Below are 19586 nucleotides of genomic sequence, written 5' to 3'. Positions count from 1 at the left end.
ACACACACACACACACACACACACGAGATGGAGGTGAGACCAGCCCACTTTGTAATATGTAAAACTACCCTGAAGAGGATGGTGACTGCCTACAGAAATGCCTAGAGTTGTCTGTGGCGCCCTATGCTCTCAGGATCCCTAGGCCCACAGCCAGGTCCAGGGATTGGCAGGTTGAATAGACAGCCCCTGCTTGGGTGTTTGGAAACGCCTACCTCACGAGCACACACACAAGGAACATATATGTTCAGCTTTATTTCTTTCCATGCCAAGAAATACAGAGTCACTAGTGTGTGTGGTGGGGAGGGGCAGTTCTTGCTGTTCACCAGGATGCCCAAAGAGAGGCCGAGTCACTCCATTCAGCCACTGTGCTCATGCATCTGGCAGCTGAACCGAGCCAGAGTTGGGACGGCAGGGTCCCGTCCCACCTACCTTCAGTGGGAACTGGGGGCTGAGAGAACTCTCACTCACTCTCCTTCCATCCTAATGTCCCTCCCCTCCTTCCCTGTGCTCCTCTCTGCTTAGGGAGTATCTCGGGGATCTCTAGGCTGTGTCTCTGGAACACTGGAAGGCTCCCAGGTTCTTCTTGCCTGCTCTAGCTAAGCCATTCCCTAGTGTAGAGATTCTGCTTGTCCCAGGCTGAAGTGTGAATTAGTGTGTGCATGTGTGAGAGTGTGCATGTGTGAAGGTGTGACTGGCAGGCCTCGTGTACAGCTGTGACTAGGAGATTAAAGGGATGGTTGGGTGTGACCTAGATTCTGGTGATGTAGAAGCCATTGTGACAATCCCTAGATAGTATCTGTCCTGGGAGGACCTTTAGGAGGTTACCCACTCAGGATCAGGAATCGATGATAAACTGTTCTTTAGATAGCACATCTCCCCTGACCCAACCTCTCAAGTCATACACATATTCTAAGCTCACATTTCCCACAGAAAATGAGGACGTGTCTAGTTTGGTTTCAATGATCCCATAAAGGGTGTGCAGCCAGTCCCTGCTTTAGGAACATAACTCCGAGTTTACTTCCTAAATGGAGGCCTGATTTAGGGGCACCAACCCCCTTAGAGAACCTCCCAACCCCTCAGCCCTCTAAGCAGCTGCTCTGAAAACCCAGAGCCGGTGCTCTGTGCTGACTTGCTCGACCAGCATCTCTGAGATTACAGGGAGCCAAGCATGGAGCCCGAGAAAGGAGGGATCAGTATCCTAATTTTGCTCAGAGGAAGTGAACTTCCAATCTCCAACCAGTGTAGTTGTGGCAGTGGACCTGTTTCCCCATTGTAGCTAATAACCCTGGCTGCTGGGCCAGGGAAGCCCCTCTGCCAGGTCTGAGCTGAAGATGGTGGTGACAGTGGAGTATGACATTGGGTAGACAGGGTTCAGAGCAGGCAAGGCCAGCAGGTGAAGCCCCTGTGGGTACAGCCTGTGCTAGGCAAAAGAACTGGAGAAATAGAGAGGCAACAAGCACGAGGTTGTTTGGCAGAGGGTTCTGTTTAGCTTTGTTCCCGTGTTCTGCTAGGCCCTAAGACAAGAGGCCATGGCTACTGGTCCTTTGCTTCCTGTCCTGGTCCCCACTCTGTAGACTGCCTTTTCAGCTGAGCCTTTCCTGCTAGCCTCCTTGGACTCCAGATCAAGAAATAGCAACCCTTCCTAAAAATTCTCTAGCTGCCCCCCACTTACAAACTGTAGTAAAGAATCCCCAGAGCCTAGGAATACAGTCCAGTAGGAGTCTCAAAGCTTTCTCTAGGGAAAGCCTTTGTTGTTGTGGATGGCCAGGGAGGCAGGACCAGGCACAGAGCATCCATTAGAGCTGGCATAACAGTCTGAAGCCAGGATCTACTTCAGCTCTTTTGTGTAGGATCCCCTGAAGACCCTAGATAAGGCTCCTGAGCCACTTGTGTGGGTTACCAAGATGGGGTCCCAGATTTTCATAGAGTCAGTGATGAGAGAGAGAGAGAGAGATCAAGCCTTGTCCCTTCCCCATGGCTGATCTGGGACAGGTCAAGTTCTAGGGCTTCCAGGTTGGTGCCCGCAGGCTACAGCACAGGTGGAGATCAAGAGGCAGATCCTGTGGTTCTGGAAGTCAGTCTGGATCCAGAGTCCTTGGTAGAGAAGCCTCAAGCCTGATGTCAGAGAGCACCAGGAGTGTCCCTATCCAGTCATTAATGGAGGATTTCCGTGTGGCTCTTCCCTCTTTGCCAGTGCGTGTCCAGAGCCTGTGCTGAGTGACAGATTCCCCTTGGGCTCCGGCTGGGATCATCACGGATGCTCGGCACAAAGCATGCAAGCAGTCTGTTTACTCCCCCTCAAGAAAAATAGAAAAGACAGTGACCAGGATGTGCTCAGGTCCATAGACACCCAGTGCTCTTTTCTTGGCCATGGGGCTGGCTTTTTGCCCCATTCTAGCAGTTTCTGCTACATGTAAGTCCCAGGAATTGTGGGATGAGAAACGAGCCCAAGAACTGAGGTCAAGAGGCGAGAGCTGTGACTATGAGATTGAGTCCAGATTTTCCCTCCCGTCTGCTGTGGGCTGACTGTGGAGTGATGTAGAGATTTCCCTCCAGGTTTGTGCTTTTGGAGCTTGGGGACAGGTGGGCACTCAGCAGTCACCATCCTGTCCTCTGTAATGTGTGGGGACATGTGGATTTGGAGTTCTTCAGCTGGCCGGCGTCTGCCTCCACTAGAAACAACTCCGCAGTTACTTCGAAACTGTAAAGAAAACAAAGGTTATGGTGAAACTGCTCTGAGAACACGGGGTCTTCAGGTCCCTGATTTAAAGAGCCATGGGCCTGTGCTGAATTGTCTATTGGTGAGAAGTGGTAACCAGAATGAGGTCCTGGGCCAGGGACAGCTTTCTTTTGGGGCTCTTGATACAGGAAGTCCCACCAATGAGAAGATTGTGACCTTCTTGGTTGGGTAGAAGATTATCATGTGACACCAAGTGGACCAATTAAAATCAATTCTGGGACTTTTTTTGTTAGAGGCATTTGCTTTAAAAGACAGCCTCTCACTAAGTAGTTTTGGTTAACCTGAAGCTTGCCATGTAGGTCAGGCCACCAGCCCTTCACTCCCAAATACTGAAATTAAAGACATGAGACACCAGAGCCAGCCTAGAGGTGATTGATTTCCTTTTAGGCAGAGTCTCACATGGCCTATGGCTGTCCCTAAACCACTGGTCTTAATGTTCTGATCCTTCAGTATCCATATCCCAAGTGCTAGAATTACAGACATATGCCACAATGCCCATACATCACTCCTTAGAAATTTTACTGCTTAACTGATTTTCATGTTTGCCTCTCCTAAGACACCATTATTCCTGGAGGTTGTCATCCTAAGGAGAGATGCAGCTTAGGAAAGTCATCACACCAAAGGCAGAACAAGCATGCAACAGAGTCCTGCCACTCCCTTCCAGTACCTAGATACAGCTTCACACCAAACCAGAGCGTTCCATCCTGAAGTTTCTCTTATAAAAACCATAAATTTCCTTTACCAAAATGAATTCAGAAGTTGTCCAAGCGACAGCGAGAAGCAGCAGAACAGGTAACTTGGGATGCGGTAAGTGATATAGAGCCCAGTGCCTCAGGCTGCTCACATGCCGCTCACACCCATCAGACTCTACACTGAGGGAGAAAGCCAAGGCCCAGAGCTTATGGAATGTGAAACTTCATTTACGCAGGAAGTGGATCTAGACTCAGTCCAGGCAAGCTGACCAAAAATCTGCACACGTGCTTCTCCTGAGTAGGTAAGACTGCCGTGACCCCAGGCACTGAGCACTTCCTGCTCTAGGCCAGCACCTCACACTGGTATATGAATTGGAAATCTTATTGGAATTCAGATTCTGAGCTGGTGGTTCACACTGTAAGACATTGCTTCTCTAGCATGAATGAGGCCCAGAGTGCCTCATTTGACACCACCAAAGAAAGAAAGAGTCTAAAATACAGATTTCCATTCAGTGGGTTTAGGGTGGGGTCTGAGAGTCTAAAACAGCCCCAGGTGATGCCCCTGCGACAGGACCATGGGGCACATTTTGAATAGCAAGATCTTTAGGGGCGAGGCTTGGATTGATCTCTGAAAAAAACAGAAATGTCCCAGTGTATTCCATGTTGGAGACATCTCTAAAATGAATACCTTCCACACTATCAAAGATATGGCTGACAGTGTCTTCTGAGAAAGGTTTCCACCTGGGACAAGTTCCCTGGGCCACCTTCGAGTACTCAGAATGTTGCTGTCTGCTTTCTTCCAAATGCACCTTGCTTCTGGTCTACCCTGACTATGCAGCAAGAAGCCTATTCTTCAGCATCAGGATCCATCCCATCCATTATCCAGAGTGATGTCACAAAAGCCTTCCATGATGGAGGCTTCTTCTCTGTGCTTGAAAATGCAAGGTTCGGCCAAATGGGACACTGGCCCAGGTCCCAGGCCATCAAAGCTGAGACTGGAATTTGTGGCCTCTGACTCCTAGGCCAACGCCCACTCTATGCCCCTTTATTGATCCACAAGTTCGGGCATCAGATGCGTCAGAAAACCCATCCTCACCTAAATGGTCCTAACCGGAGGGAAGGACTATAGTTACATACTCATCACAACTTATCTCCAATCCCCCTGCTCCATGTCCCCATGCCTCACCTGTGAAGTTGACAGTGACAGCCACAATGATAATAACGATGCCCAGGATGATGAGGGTGATGCTGAGCAGCCGTGCCAGGCGGCCCAGCCTCCGTGCCCCATCCAGGTCCCCCTGCTGCACACTACTGCGAGACTGCAGAGAGAGAACAGAGAAACTTCAGAAAGCTTGTCCATCAGTCACATCAGCCATGCAGAGTCCTGGTGAACTTCTACACTTCACCCTTTCTGCCACCCACAGTCTTGCAGGCTCCTCCGGGACAGATGCCCTGCACTTTTTGCAGACCCCTCTCCAAGGAGACTGCTGGACCTAAAGGACCAAGCAATGCCAGGTGCTTCCTCTCAGGGTAATGACAGAGGCAGGTGGAGATTTGAGATCTGAGAGGATGGAGACAGGTCCAATCTGACTAGCAGGAACACACAGGCCAGAAGCCCTGCAGACCCCTCCTGATCACAATTCCAAAGCCACACTAGAAGAAAGCCTTGTGGTTCTCTCTGCTCACAGAATGCCTGATCCCCTTCTGTGACCTCCTCCTTGCCACACAACCAAACGAAGGCAGCGGCATCCTTTCCCTGGTGGCATTCTCTAGCTCCTTCCATGAATGTGACTCAGTTCAACATTGCCCACCTTTGATCTCACAAGGAAAGCCAGGCTGGGGTGGATCATCTCCCATGTGTGGCTCACTTCTCCGGGGTAGATGCAGATGGATGAGAATGGAGGCGGGTGGATACGGGTGGGTGGTGCGGGTGCAGTGGATGCAGGCAGATGCAGACCATTGCGATGAATGGGGTAGATGGGGGTAATGTGGGTGGATGGGGGTAATGTTGGTGGATGGGGTGGATGGGGGGTAATGTGGGTGAATAGGGGTAATGTGGGTGGATGGGGTGGATGGGGGTAATGTGGGTAGATGGGGTGGATGGGGGTAATGTGGGTGGATGGGGTGGATGGGGGTAATGTGGGTGGATGGGGGTAATGTTGGTGGATAGGGTGGATGGGGTGGATGGGGTGGATGGGGGTAATGTGGGTGGATGGGGTAGATGGGAGTAATGTGGGTGGATGGGGTGGATGGGGGTAATGTGGGTGGATGGGGGTAATGTTGGTGGATAGGGTGGATGGGGTGGATGGGGTGGATGGGGGTAATGTGGGTGGATGCGGTAGATGGGGGTAATGTGGGTGGATGTGGGTAGAGTGGAGGACAGCGAAGACTATATAAGATCAGGGCAGCCCCCTAGGTAAGCCCTAGCCACCATAGTGGGAGGTGTATCTAAACATTGGCTAGGGTGATCCTGGGCCCCTCCTACTATGGCCCAAGGCTATGTTATAGCTAGCCAGGTCTGGCTCCATATCTTCAAAGCCCCTACCTTGAGTCCCTTCGTGCATGTTGGGTTCCAGATACTTGCCCAAAACTCTAGCCCGCCCAGGCACAGAGAGCTAACTGTGTGGCTGCTTTCAGGGCCACAGAAAAACTGGAGGCTTCTTCACAGTACTTTATGCCTGAAGACACAAGGTTTGGCCAGACAGGACACTGGCCCAGGTCCCAGGACATTGGAGCAGAGACTGGACTCATGACCTCTGACTCTCAGCCCCTTTCTACTTTTCTTTTTATTGATCTAGAAAGTCCAGGCATAAGATGAATTTGTTTTGGAGATTTATAGTGCTAAGGATAAAACCCAAGGCTTTGCTGGTGCTCAGCAAGCACTTTTACTACTGAGTTATATCTCAGCCCTTAAAAAACTGTGTGTGTGTGTGTGTGTGTGTGTGTGTGTGTCTATGTGTAGAATATATACACACATATATGTATATATACCTTTGAACAAGCTCTTGCTAAATTACCTGGTCTGATCTTAAAATTCGTTCTATAACCCAGGCAGTGGTTGAACTCTCAACCTGGAACTCTCAGGGGTGACAAGTTGGAGTTCCAGGTCTGCACTACCCGGCCCTGGCCATATATTTTATCTCCTAACTCATAGAGGTTTGGGACAAGTGCAACAGGGACATGTAATCAAGTGCCTTGATGGTGATGATGGCAGTGGTATTGATGGTGGTGGTGATGGTGGTGGTGGTGATGGTGGTGATGGTGGTGGTGATGGTGATGGTGGTGATGGTGATGGTGATGGTGATGGTGGTGATGGTGGTGGTGGTGATGGTGGTGATGGTGGTGATGGTGATGGTGGTGGTGATAATGATGATGGTGGTAGTGGTGGTGATGGTGATGGTGGTGGTGGTGGTGGTGGTGGTTGTGATGGTGGTGGTGATGGTGGTGGTGGTGGTGATGGTGATGGTGATGGTGGTTGTGATGGTGGTGGTGGTTGTGATGGTGGTGGTGGTGGTGGTGATGGTGGTGGTGGTGATGGTGGTAGTGATGGTGGTGGTGGTGATGGTGGTAGTGATGGTGATAATGGTGGTGGTGGTGGTGATAGTAATGACAGTGACTAACTGAGCTCAGGATGGCACGTAGAGATTTTACCTGTCTTTAGAATCATCCTAGCATGCTGCAGGTGCTGCCCCACTTCCCTGGCTTAACAAAAAGGCTAAGGGCCAGGGACATGACTTCTCCTCTTCTGGTTCCTAATGCAGAACCCCCGCCCCCGCACTCTCACTCAATTCGGGAACCCACCCCCGTACCCCTGCACTCTCGCCTTGTCCTCGCCTCTCATATTCTAATCCATTCCTTAACTGCATTTCATCCTGAGTGACAGCCAGGACAGAGTGTCATCTGCCTGTCCCTTGCTTTCTGCGGCTCCTCACACCCACCTTCTAGCAACAGCTGCTGTCCACCACCTAAGTCACAACTGGTTTCTTGTTTCTTTGCTCACTTTAAACAGTGGGGATTGAACCCAGGGCCTTGTGCATGCTGAGCAAATGCTTTACCACTGAGCCACATCCTCAGAGTCACCATACGTATGTGTTTCCTCTCCTGGTCAGTTCCGTTGCTGCTCTGCTGTCTAACATTCTTGTGCCTGCCCTAGTCCCCAATTTGAGCTGTGTCAAAGCCTCCTAAAGATCCTTCTGGATACGATCTCTGTTCTCTTCCATTTCATCCCCGGCTCTACTTCAGTCTACTGATACTTAGACCAGGCACGGTGTCAGGGCCCCAGAAAGCTGCAATGTAAAAGATTCTATGTTTATATGTTTGGGGTTTTACAACCCAACAGCCTACTTTTCCATGAAACACATCATACACATGAACACACACACACTCACACACATATGAACTTGCAAACACAGAGAGCATTCAAGGGGAGACACACGAGACTTATGAGAGCTTAAGAAAGAACCAAGAACTGGGACAAAGGCTGTGGTGTTGAGATGAAGGATGGGTAGGAACTGCATGAATTCCTTCTCTAAGGGGAGAAGAGTGTTGTGTGCAAATGACCGCAGGGCAGAGGTTCACATGCTTAATAGTTCCTGCCTGTGGGAAGTAGGAGGTACCAAACAAAGGTTTTAGTCTGTATGTGTGCAACAACACGAGAGTATGTCACATGTGTATGGGAGCCTCTGGAGGCCAGAAGAGGGCATCGGATCCACTGCAGCTGGTGTAACAGGGTAGATATGAGCTGCCCAGAATGGGTGCTGGGAACTGAATTTAAGTCCTCTGGAAAAGTAGCAGGTGGTTTTAACCATGGAGCCATCTCTTCAGCCTCTGCATGAGTTTTAATAAAAAAGACAGAGCTTTAAACTTAAACGTGTGAATGTGTGTGTGTGTATACAGGTATGTGTATGTATGCAGGTGTATGTGTGTATGCAGGTGTGTGTGTGTGCAGGTATGTGTGTGTGTGTGCAGGTGTGTATTTAGGTGTGTGTGTGTAGATGTATATATGTGTGTATGCATGTATGTGTGTATGCAGGTGTGTGTGTGTATATGTAGGTGTGTGTATGTAGGTGTGTATATGTGTGTATGCAGGTATGTGTGTATGCAGGTGTGTGTGTGTATGTCTGTGTGAATACATCAAAACTTAGAAAACATGACCATTAAAGAATAAAAAGAGCTGGGCAGTGGTGACTCACACCTTTTAGTCTAGCGCTGAGGAGGCAGAGACAGGTGGTTCTCTGCGAGTTAGGGGCCAGCCTGGTGTGCAGAGTGAGTTCCAGGACAATCAGGGCTACATGGAGAAACCCTGTTTCAAAAAACAAAACAACATCAAAACAAAAAAAAATTTAAAGTGTTCATTTAGCTCTATAAAGATTTGTAAAACAATTTAAAAGTTAAATTGCTAACACTATAAAAAGAATAGTAAGGAGGACAGTAATTAAGGAAAACAAAATAAACTGACCTGTGGCCTCACATGCACACACACACACACACACACACACACACACACACACACATTTAGAGGTCGGGGAGATGGCTCAGTGGGTAAGAGCACTGGCTGCTCCTCCAGAGGACCCAGGTTTGATTCCCAGCACCCTCTGGCAGTTCACAGCCTTCTGCAACAGTTCTAGGGGATCTGACGCCCTCTTCTGGCTTCTGAGGGTGATGCATGCATGTAATGCATAGACATACAGGCAAAACACTGTACACATAAAATAAAAATTTCTAAATTAGTAATTCCTGTCAGCCCAGCATTTGGGGAGGAGGCAGGTTTTTGGTTCAGGGCTAGCCTGTGCAGACAGAAAACTGAGCTTTTACTTCCGTGAGAGACTCTGTTGCAAGGCAATCAGAGAATACTAGGGAAGACCCTGCAAGTCCTCCTGCGGCTTCTATATGTATATATGCTTGCACACTAGTGTGCGGGCACACGTGCACCACACAAAAGCTAAATGACTCAACAGGAAGGAACTGAGACAGTCCCCTGGGCTCTAAATCCCACAGGCTTCACATTGCCCATAAGGGGAAAATATTCAGCTCAACTTTGTATTTCCTGTTAAAATCCTTACCACCCTTTCCCACGGCTCTGGGCAGCCACTTTGTGCTGCCCCAGGCAGGATGAGTCCTGACCTCCAGTGTCTTTAGTCCTCTCCAGTCCCCCGCTTCCTCAACCCTACATAGCCAAATCCTCTCACTGTGAAGGATTTACTCCAGGAACACCCTCTCCACGAGACATTCCTACATGTATGTATGAATGAGCCCCCTCATCAGGGTATTTCTTTCTCTGAACACTCTTATGCTAGAGCCAGGGTGTAGAACACTGTGTGTACATGGGAAGAGATGCAATTGCCAGAGAAAGGCCACATCAGGAGGAGCCACATAATACCTGGTGACATCCGTCTATAATCCCAGCACTCTGGGGAGGGGGCGGGGCAACTCAGAAAGACTGTAAGATTGAGCCTGGCTTAGGTTACATAGTCAATTTGAGGGCATGCTGGGTTAAATATCAAGATCCTGTGGACGAGGAGGGAAAAGAAGAGGAGAGGAAGGAGACACAGGAGGCAGCTTCACTAATGTATAATGGGCTGGATTTAGTCCTGGAGGATTTTATCTTTAATTTTTAAAAATATTTATGTATTTGATTGTTTGTTTGAGACAGTTTCAAGACAGGTGTAGCCCAACTGTCCTAGAACCCACTTTGTAGACCAGGCTAGATGGGGGCTGGGGAAGATCCAAAGACTTGAAATGAGTGAGAATCTGGGAAAGAGCCCAAGGTGATGAAGCCAGAGGTCATATGGAGAATAGAAAAGAGACTGTCTGAGATGATGCAGGGGGTCTCTGGCTTAGTTGATGGAGATGTGGAGTGTGAGTTTGTCTAAGTTTGGGACCCACTCATGAATCCATGCCACCTCCAGCCACTGGGACAGCTAGCCCAGGTCACTGAATCTGTGACGTCAGTGATTGGGCATCAGAAGAAGAGGAGCTGACACAGGGAAAGGCCTTGGGGATTTCTGAGAAGTTCAAACTCAGCAGTTTTAGGGCTGTGGAGCATGGCAGCACACACCTGCAATCCCAGCTGCCCCAGAGCCAACGGAAGGAGAACCAAACATTTGAGGCCAGCCTGGGCAACCTGGAGGGACTGACTTTGTCTCAGAAAAAAAGTTTTTGAAGATTTTAGGGGCTGGAGAGATGGGTCAGTGGTTAAGAGCACTGACTGCACTTCCAATGGTCCTGAGTTCAATTCCCAGCAACCACATGGTGGCTCACAACCATCTGTAATGGGACCTGATGCCCTTTTCTGGTGTGTTTGAGGACAGCTATGGTGTGCTAAAAAACAAACAAACAAACAAACAAACAAAAGACTTGAGGAAGTGTGTTCAGTGGTAGATCACTAGCCTAGCATGCTCAGGACAGTAGGTTCAGTCACCAACACTGCAAAAGGAAATATAGAAAGGAAAAACTCTGAGGTTGCCTTGAGTAATTTCTGGAGGAGTCTAAGCTGTAAGGCTCATGTGCAGGGCACAGGAACAGGAACAGGGTTTGCAGAGACTCCAAAGCCCGACTTCATAGACGGACAGCTGCACATACAGTAATTCAGGACCATGGAGAGGCACTAGTGTGACTGAATGAGAACGGTGGGGAACAAAGACTACTACTCTGAATTTGTCTCTGCCTTATGCACTGAGGCACAAGTTCCCAAAGCTCAGCTACACATACGCCTTTGTGCCTGACAGACACCAGCACATGTGCCTGGTTGGGACTCAGCACATTTGCCTTCTAAGTAGATGAATGCACAAATGAACAAATCAAAGCATGAAAAAACTATGCTGCCCTTACAACACACTGACTATGGAACATACCTAAGGAGGGCAAGAGATGCTGTTCCGTCAGTAGAGGGCTTTACCCTAGACAGAGCCCTGAGTTCTACCTCGGCACCATAGAAGCCAAGCATGGTGATACATGCCTGCACTTGTGAGGAGGAGGCAGGAGAATCAAGAGTTTAAGATCTAGCTGGGCATGTTGGTGCACACCTTCAAGTCTAAGCACTGAGGAGGCAGGGAGGCAGATCTTTGTGAATTCAAAGACAGTTTGGTCAGGTGGTAAGTTCCAGGCCAAGCAAGACTACATAGTGAGTGCCTATCTCACAATCACAGAGATAAATACACAGATACACACACACACACACACACACACACACACACACACACACAAATTCAAGGTCATCCTTGGATTACATAGAGTTTAAAAATCTAAGCTAGGGTGCATGAGATCCTTTCTGTTGGCAGGAGAAGCCTAAGGAAGGTTGGAAGTAATTACAGAGCACCGTAATGTGTTTGTTATAAGAATAACCCACCAAAAATAAATAAATAAAGCTGCTCTGTGCCCACCAACATAACCACAGATGAGGATGCCAACACTAAAGGCAGTAATTAGATGTGGGACCTGGGACTTGTTTATTTCCAAGCTGCTGTAAACCAGAATTGCCCATTCACACGGGCTTAGTTCTTTCCTCTGGTCTTGCAAAACTTCATTTACTATCAGTAAAAATAGTGATCATCCCATCCATTAAGTTTCTACTGCATACAAGGTTTTATATAGTGCACAGCCACTTAATCCTCCCAGCAGCCCTGTGACATGGCTGTTTCTGTTTTGCCCATTTAAAAAAATAATATTTACTGATTCTTGAGACAAGGTCTCATGTAGCCCAGACAAGCCAAGAACTTGCTATATAGCTGATGCTGATGTGAAACTCCCATCCTTCCATCTCTATCTCCTAAGTGCTGGGAGATTAGCCAGCACGTGCCCCATGCCCAGCTATTGGCTTGTTTTCTCAGTCTTGCTCACAGAAAGCCCATGCCTGAGGTCTTACTCTGCTGACAGGCAGCCTTGCTATAAGGACATGGCCATTTCTCAGTCCACCCCATGTGTCCAAGGGAATCACAGGGATTGCAGTGCATACTACAGGTGGGGATAAAAATCTGTGACTAGTGCTCTTCAGAGAAAGCTCTTGACCCTAACTCCCCAGCCACAGTAGGTCCTGTAGAAGCCATTTGCTTTCCTCGGATGGGCTTAATAGGGAGGGCAGATGAGCTGGAAGAGGGAGAAGGGTGAGAGAGAATGTGGCACCTCCCTGCACACAAAGCAGAAGGTTGACTTCCCCAGAGGCGTCTTCAGATCCAGATACGGAATGGACCATGAAAGAACAGATCCAGCATCCAGATAATGGGCCTCCTACCAGCTATGTGGCCATGGCCCAATCTATAGAACATGCTTCTGCTGGCAGCGGAGTGCTCTGAGAGGCTTCCAGCAAGGAGGCTAAAGGCTTGAACCCGCATCTGGTCACCTGCTGGGATTTCTAGTATGGAGTTCCAAACTATCTTCAAAACGTAGATCCTCGATGTAGGAAACCAATTTCCTCCTTCTGTGGCATGCCACCCTTGCTGTTGCCAGGAAGGATATAGAGTGGAACCCTAGATAAAATCCTGACCCCCTCAAACCCAGGGCATGGGAATGTTCTAGCAGACTGGTTTGGAGAACAAAAGTAGGCACACAGAAGAAGGTAGAAGATGTGGCTGGTAAGAACATGGTCTGTCATTCAAGGCAGCCAGGTGGTGTTCCAACCCACTTACTACCTCCTTGTGTGAACTTCAGGTTGGTTTTTTTGTTTGTTTTGTTTTTGTTTTTTGTTTTTTGGGGTTTTTTTGTTGTTGTTGTTTTTTTTTGTTTTGTTTTGTTTTGTTTTGTTTTGTTTTGTTTTGTTTTTTTTTTTTTTTGTCTGCACCATGAGAACAATAATAGCACCCAGACCTCACAGTACAGTCAGGGCTGAATGAGATAATACATCTAAATGATTTGGCACTGTGCCCGACACTGAGTAAACACCCATGAATTCCAGTAACATTATCCTTCAATTTCCCCATCCCTGGTCCTGATGCTGATGCTTCCCTTGGACATCCATTTCCACAACATCCCTCCCTTCATCACTCCTCCGAAGTCTAAACCCCCAACACTGCCTTCAGCCTGCTATGCTAGTGGAACCTTCCCTTCTTGGAGTCCCCATCTGTGGTCTCTGCTTCTCAGCAAGGTCACCACTCCTTCCTTGTCCAGCCCTACTTGTCTGCATGCCACCTCAGCCACTCTAGCCCACATCTGCAGTGTCACCTGGCCCAGGTCTGATGGCCACTGCCGCTCAGAGCCCATCAGTGTCTGCAAACCTACACTCATTGCTGTAGCAAGATACCCCACCATGGAAGCTGACAGCAGCTGCTTCCCACCCAGTCTGTAGCCTCAGCAGAGCCATTGTATCTCTGCCCCAGTCAGCTCCCATCCCTTGTGCCATGAGGCCTCTCTTTCTCTCTCTCTCTCTCCTCTCTCTCAGAAAATAGAAACACTGCCATACACTCCCTGGGAGCTCCCTTTCCTCTGAGTACTTTTCCCTTAATACGTGTCTCCAGGGTCCCCATACCTTTCTTCCTTTGTCTATGTCTCTCCATCTGGACACCCAGAATCTAGGAATGGCCACCCCAGCAGACAAGCCCACTGTCCTTGAATCTAACTTCTCCAGGACCTGCAGCCACTTCCTTCCTCGTCAGATTCATCCTTTTTTCCCTCCCTTTTTTCTAGCTTCCTCCCCACCTTCTGGAATCTTCCTTTCAAACCCCTTTTCTGTCCACCTCTCTCAGTAAGTGCTTTTTGTCATTGTTCTTTGATTTGTTGGGCTGGGTTGGGGTTATTGAGACATGGTCTTGTTTTGTAGCACAGGCTAGTATAGAACTCATTATGTATCTAAGACTGATCTTGAACCCAAGCAGCCTTCTGGCCTTGGCATCCCATGTGCTAGGCTTCCAGGCATGTTGGCCACACTCAGCTTCACTCTATAACTGTGGACAGTCCCAGAGCTAGCTTTGAGAATAGCTCCAGTACTTATGAATTGGATCCTGAGCATGTGCTACACACACACACACACACACACACACACACACCACTCACACATACACACCACATACACACAAACTACATCACACACACCCCACTCACATGCATATCCCCCACACACATGCACACACATACCACACCACACACACCCCACTCACATGCACATACCCCCCCCACACATGCACACACACACACCCCACAACACATACACAACACACACACATGCACACACACACCCCACAACACATACACAACACACCCACACACACACACACACACACACACACACACACACGCCCCTTCCTTATGTTCTTCCCTCCCAGTCCATCCAGAGCTCAGATATCCCCCTCCCTTCCTGTACATGGGATTTCCCTCTTATAGCCCATTTCCTACAATGCAATTGAGAGTTGGCTTTACAGTATGAACTGACCACAATTTGTCTCAGCCTAAAACTCCCCAGGGGCTCATCAGAAGCTTAAGTTCCGAGAATGAATCCCTGACTTGCAACAGCCCCCAGCTCACTCTCCTCCCCTCGTGCAATGCCAAACAGCAGCCACGTACCTTAGCCATTGCTTCTCTGTCTATCATTGTGCCCGCTTCCTAAGACAGTCTCAGTCACTGATGCCAGGGAGGTACCCAGCACCTCTCATTCCCCTCAAAACAAGCAACTGGCCACTCAGGATGAATGAATCAGACAGTGAAAAATCAAATGAATGGAAGGTCAGGGAAGGCAAGTCTTATGGGGTCCCCAGAAGCCACACCTGCCCTTGCCAGTGAGCCTGGTCCAAGGCTTAAACTTTTTTTGTTTGTTTGTTTTGTTTTTGTTGCTTTGAGATGGGTTATCTCTGTGTAGCCCTGGCTGTCCTGGGACTCTGTAGACAAAGCTGTAGACCATAGACGAAGCTGACCTTGAACTCGGATCTTCCTGTCTCTGCTTTCCAAGTACTGGAATTAAAGGCATGCATTGTCATTGCATGCACCCACTATCTATAACCCCATTTTAAAACCAATGTCTGAAATAAGCTCCTCTGTGGAGATGGGAAAATTGGTGTCACCAGGCTTGAGAGGGATCAAGGACAGGAGTAAAATGCACCGGGTTTCTTCTAAAGACGAGGAAAGTTTCCTGGGGTTAAGATATAACCCATCAAAGCCCTAAAACCCACCAATGACCATTCAGCCACAAGATGGAGTCCTGCTATTTACAACAGCTTAGATGGAGCCACAAGCCAGACACGGAAGGTCCACATGATCGCGTTCAGTCTAAAGTGAGGTGCGGTGGCTCCTGCCCTCGGGAGGCTGATCCAGGATGATGGCCACAGTTTTGACACCTAAACTACAGGGTTTTAAGACAAATAAGGGTAAACCTGGTGTTGGGTGTATGTTGTTCCTTAAGTGCCATCTGCCATTTGCATGTGTGTGTGTGTGTGTGTGGGTGTGTGTGTGTGTGTATGTGTGTGCGCTCGCGCACACTCGCTCTCGAGTACATGTGCATCCACCTGGGATTGAACACAGGGTCCCAAGCAAACTAATCAAGTGCTCAGCCACTGAAGTACATCCCCAGCCATCTTGCTTTTTGAGATAAAGCCTCTCCCTGGTTCGGAGCTCACCAAGTAGGCAAGGCAGGCATGCTGCAAGCCCCAGGGACAACCTTTTGCCCTTCCCCAGCCCTGGGACTCCAAATGTGTAAACCCCAGCTTTTAAAATGTAAATTATGGGATTTGAACTCTGGTCCTCATCTTACAAGGAAAACACTATGCACCAAAAGATTTATGTATTTCATTTGAGTACACTGTCGCTGTCTTCAGACACACTAGAAGAGGGCATTGGAACCCATTAAGGATGGTTGTAAGCCACCATGTGGTTGTTGGGATTTGAACTCAGGACCTCTAGGAGAGCAGTCTGTGCTCTTAACAGCCGAGCAATCTCTCCAACCCTGCACTACACAGTTTTAAAAACTCAAAGAAAGTTTCTACCATAAGGAAATGATCGATGGTTGAGGAGATATCTATGTTTAACCCAATTTAAATGGTCCAACCTGTGGAATGTATTGAGACAGTACATGGTATCCCAACAATGTGTACAATTCTTGCATGTTGTTTTGTTTTATTTGCTTGTATGTTAAGACGGTCTCACTATATAACACTGGCTGGGCTAGAACTCACTATGTAGACCAGGCTAGCCTTTAACTCACAGAGATCCTCCTGCCTTAGCTTCCTGAGTGCTGGGATTAGAGGTATGCACCACCACACCTGGCTAGTTTTTGCTTTTCACCTGGGAGGTAGAAGCAGGCACATCTCTGAGTTCAAGGCCAGTCTGATTTACACAGCAAGTTCCAGGGTATCCAGGGCTACATATAAGATAGATAGAAGAGGTTGGAGACCCATTAAACCATGCACTTTAGAAGGGTGAGTTATATGATATTTGAATTGCATTAATAACACTATTAAAAACCCCATTAGAAGATAAAGGGTGTATTAGTACACTCTTGTCATTATAGCACTTGGGAGGCTGAAATAGGAGAGTTAATATGAGCCTGAGGCCAGCCTAGGCTATATTGCAAGACAGTGTCTCAAAAATTCAAAAATAAACAAATCAATCCCACAATGGCTTCCCATCCCCCAGAGAGGAAATTCCCTGCAGCACTTAGTGTGACCGCAGAACACACTTAGGTTGAGGTGGGTTCTGTTCTTTAGCACTTTGTAAGGCCCCATCTCAGCCTCTCTCCACTCTCTAATGCAGGTGCTGTGCTTCTGCCTACTTCATAGACGGAAAGACTAAGGGGAGGATGAGCAACTTGCTCCAGATGACTTAATACCCTTGTGTTTGCGTCTAGCCTGGGCACTTGCAGTATGTCGTAAGGACCTGTTTAGAAGCTCCTCTGCCTGGATGCAGTTCCAGGGACTCAGGCCTGGTGCTGGGTTTAGAGTTGCATTTCTTACCCCTGGCTCTCAGACCCTACTCACATACAGAAAAAGAGAAAGAAGAGCCAGAGATCGGTTCAGTGATCTCACAGTCTTTTTTCGACCCAGCTTCTTTTGAGCAAGGACAACTTATTCCACCCCCAAGTCCCAGGAGATAATTCTAGAATCTGTTTTCTCCTGAGCCCTTGTGTGATTTCCCTTCTGTCTTTCTTCCTGGGACCTTTCTTTGTAACCAACAACTCTGAAGCTGGCCCAGCCCAGAGCCATTAGCTACACCCTGGAGCCTGGCAAGTTCCCCAAGTGCAGTAGGCAGCAGAGGAAGTTTAGATGGCCCTGCCCAGGACCCTGCACCTAACCTCATCTCCCAAATTTAGCCTCTTATGCCCAAGAAGCTGCTACTGTCTCTGGCACCCTGTCAAGTGGCTCTGGGTGACATGGACCCCTAATGGCATGGACAGAGATGTCTGAAGAACGTATAGAAGGAGTAACCACATCTTCTAGTAGCTGGATAATTGGTGACTGGGTGGTAGTGTCACTACAAAGGAGACAGATAGCGTCACCCTACCCAGGTCTCTCGTTCTAACTGGCCTGTTTTCTCCCCTGGCCCTAACCTCATTCTGAGAATCCCTGTTCTATCCAGCCCTGTCAGTCAGCACACATTCTCTGTAAGATCTTCTGTAAGTAGCCCTACCCAGTGACTTGGCTTGGGAACAATCTAAGACAAACTGTTCAAAGTCCTTCGGAAGTGAAGACTAGCACACGTGCACCTCCTTAGCCAGACCTGTACCCAGACCTCCCATAAAAGCCAGACAGTGAAATCCAGAAAGTCGGGAGATTCAATGTGCTCTAAGAACTTCATTGTGTCCCAACCCCCAGCCTGACAACTCCCTCCCTTTCCCTCCCCATGTGTCCCAAGGGAAGCCAGGAGGCTGCTGTGGTTCTTGGAAACAGAGGCTGATAGAATGCCCTGGTGGCCTAAAAGGTCTGCTCTCCTTAGGGACATTTGGAACCCTTGGCCCTGTTCTGATAGTATTCTCTGTTGATACAGAACTACACTTAGACAGTCTCCCACCCCATTCCCACAGTTTTTTTTTTAAAAAGCAATTAAGACAGCCCTTCCATAGAGACACACCAAGTTGGCTGTCACTCTTCTGCAGAATTTCACTCCAGATGTACCCCTAAATCCTTCTGCCAGCAGGGGCAGCAAGAAGTCAACCAGTGATACCCAGAGACAGAAATGAAGAAGGAGCAAACAGAACTGAGCCTTAGGCCCCCCTCTAGAAGGGAAGTCAGGAGATGAGAAAGGAGTCCTGCCAAGGCCCCAATACCAGATGTTTCTCGGGACTTTAAGCCCCTTCTCTGAAGACATGCGTGCTGCACTAAGGTGCCCAAACCCTTTCCCCGAACAAAGCATAGGGCTTACCATGATAGAAAAGATGAGGGGGATGAGGTTGAGGGGCCAGACAGGGCAAAAGCAAGAGGCAATGGCAAGGACCAGGTAATCTCTGGGGGCTTCTTGATCCTGGGCATAGGAGGTGGTGATGACGGAGGACGCTCGCCGAGAGCTGGCCCGGGAAGGGGAGCCAGAAAGGGAGGGCTGGCGGTGCCCCTCGGAGATGACCTTAAAGGGCAGGCCGTGACCATTCTGCTCCAGGTCCAGAGCCCCTGACAGAGACTTGGAAAGATTCAGGGCTTGGTCCTCCTTGTTCTCCACTTTGGTGAGAAGCTTCTCCATCTCAGGCAGTTCCAAGGGTGAGATGGAGCCTGGGTCTTGAAGCTGAGGCTGCACTGGGTTGGCCATGTTGACTCGGGCCTTGGGTTTCTTCAAGTCCGGGTAGGGATAGCGTGCTCCAGAGGGTCCTCAGCACACCATCCCCCAGTCAAGATTCCAAACCTCCAGGACAAGGGTGGATGTATTTTGCAGAGAGCTGGAGGCTAGCTGGGTGCCGAAAGACTCAGACAAGCTTCTCGAGGATCTCGGAGTCCACAGCTGAAGCCTCCTCTTGCTGCTGCTGCTGCTGTTGCCGCTGCCACCACCACCTCGGAGTTCTAGGAAGCTGGAGGCTTCCGCTCGGTTTAAGTTTGAGGCCAACTTTGCTGGAGCTGCTGACTGCACAGAAGGACGGGGAGCAGGAGCAGCAAGCAGGCAGAGCAGAGAGAAGATTGCTCCTTTCCTCTGCTCGCCAGTGAGTGAGTGTGAGGAAGCAGGGACGCTCTCTCTCTCTGTGTGTGTGTGTGTGTGTGTGTGCGTGCCACACGGCCTCCTCCCTCCCTCTCCGTCCTCCTTGGAAATATCTCTTTTTC

The 19586-nt window shown here is 48.9% G+C and overlaps 1 protein-coding gene across 1 annotated transcript; it reads right to left on the bottom strand.

Annotated features, from left to right (window-relative positions):
- Positions 1-249: 249 nt before the first annotated feature.
- On the bottom strand, positions 250-19586 carry TRARG1 (trafficking regulator of GLUT4 (SLC2A4) 1). Its single transcript, XM_080923824.1, has 3 exons — positions 18706-19586; positions 4619-4751; positions 250-2701 (listed from the first exon to the last, which is right to left on the bottom strand). Exons 1-3 carry the CDS (start codon positions 19081-19083, stop codon positions 2691-2693), a joined length of 522 nt encoding a protein of 173 aa, XP_080779950.1. The 5' UTR covers positions 19084-19586; the 3' UTR covers positions 250-2690.

The sequence above is a fragment of the Micromys minutus genome (genome assembly GCF_963924665.1).
Source record: "Micromys minutus genome assembly, chromosome: 10".
Classification (NCBI taxonomy): Eukaryota; Metazoa; Chordata; class Mammalia; order Rodentia; family Muridae; genus Micromys; species Micromys minutus.
This window is presented reverse-complemented; position numbering and strand designations above follow the sequence as displayed.

Excerpts from the sequence above, each read along its gene's own strand:
- TRARG1 (XM_080923824.1), bottom strand. The coding sequence starts at position 19,083 with ATGGCCAACCCAGTGCAGCCTCAGCTTCAAGACCCAGGCTCCATCTCA. Across the intron at positions 4,752-18,705 it reads CCCTCATCTTTTCTATCATG|TCTCGCAGTAGTGTGCAGCA; the intron begins GTAAGCCCTATG and ends CTCTCTCTGCAG.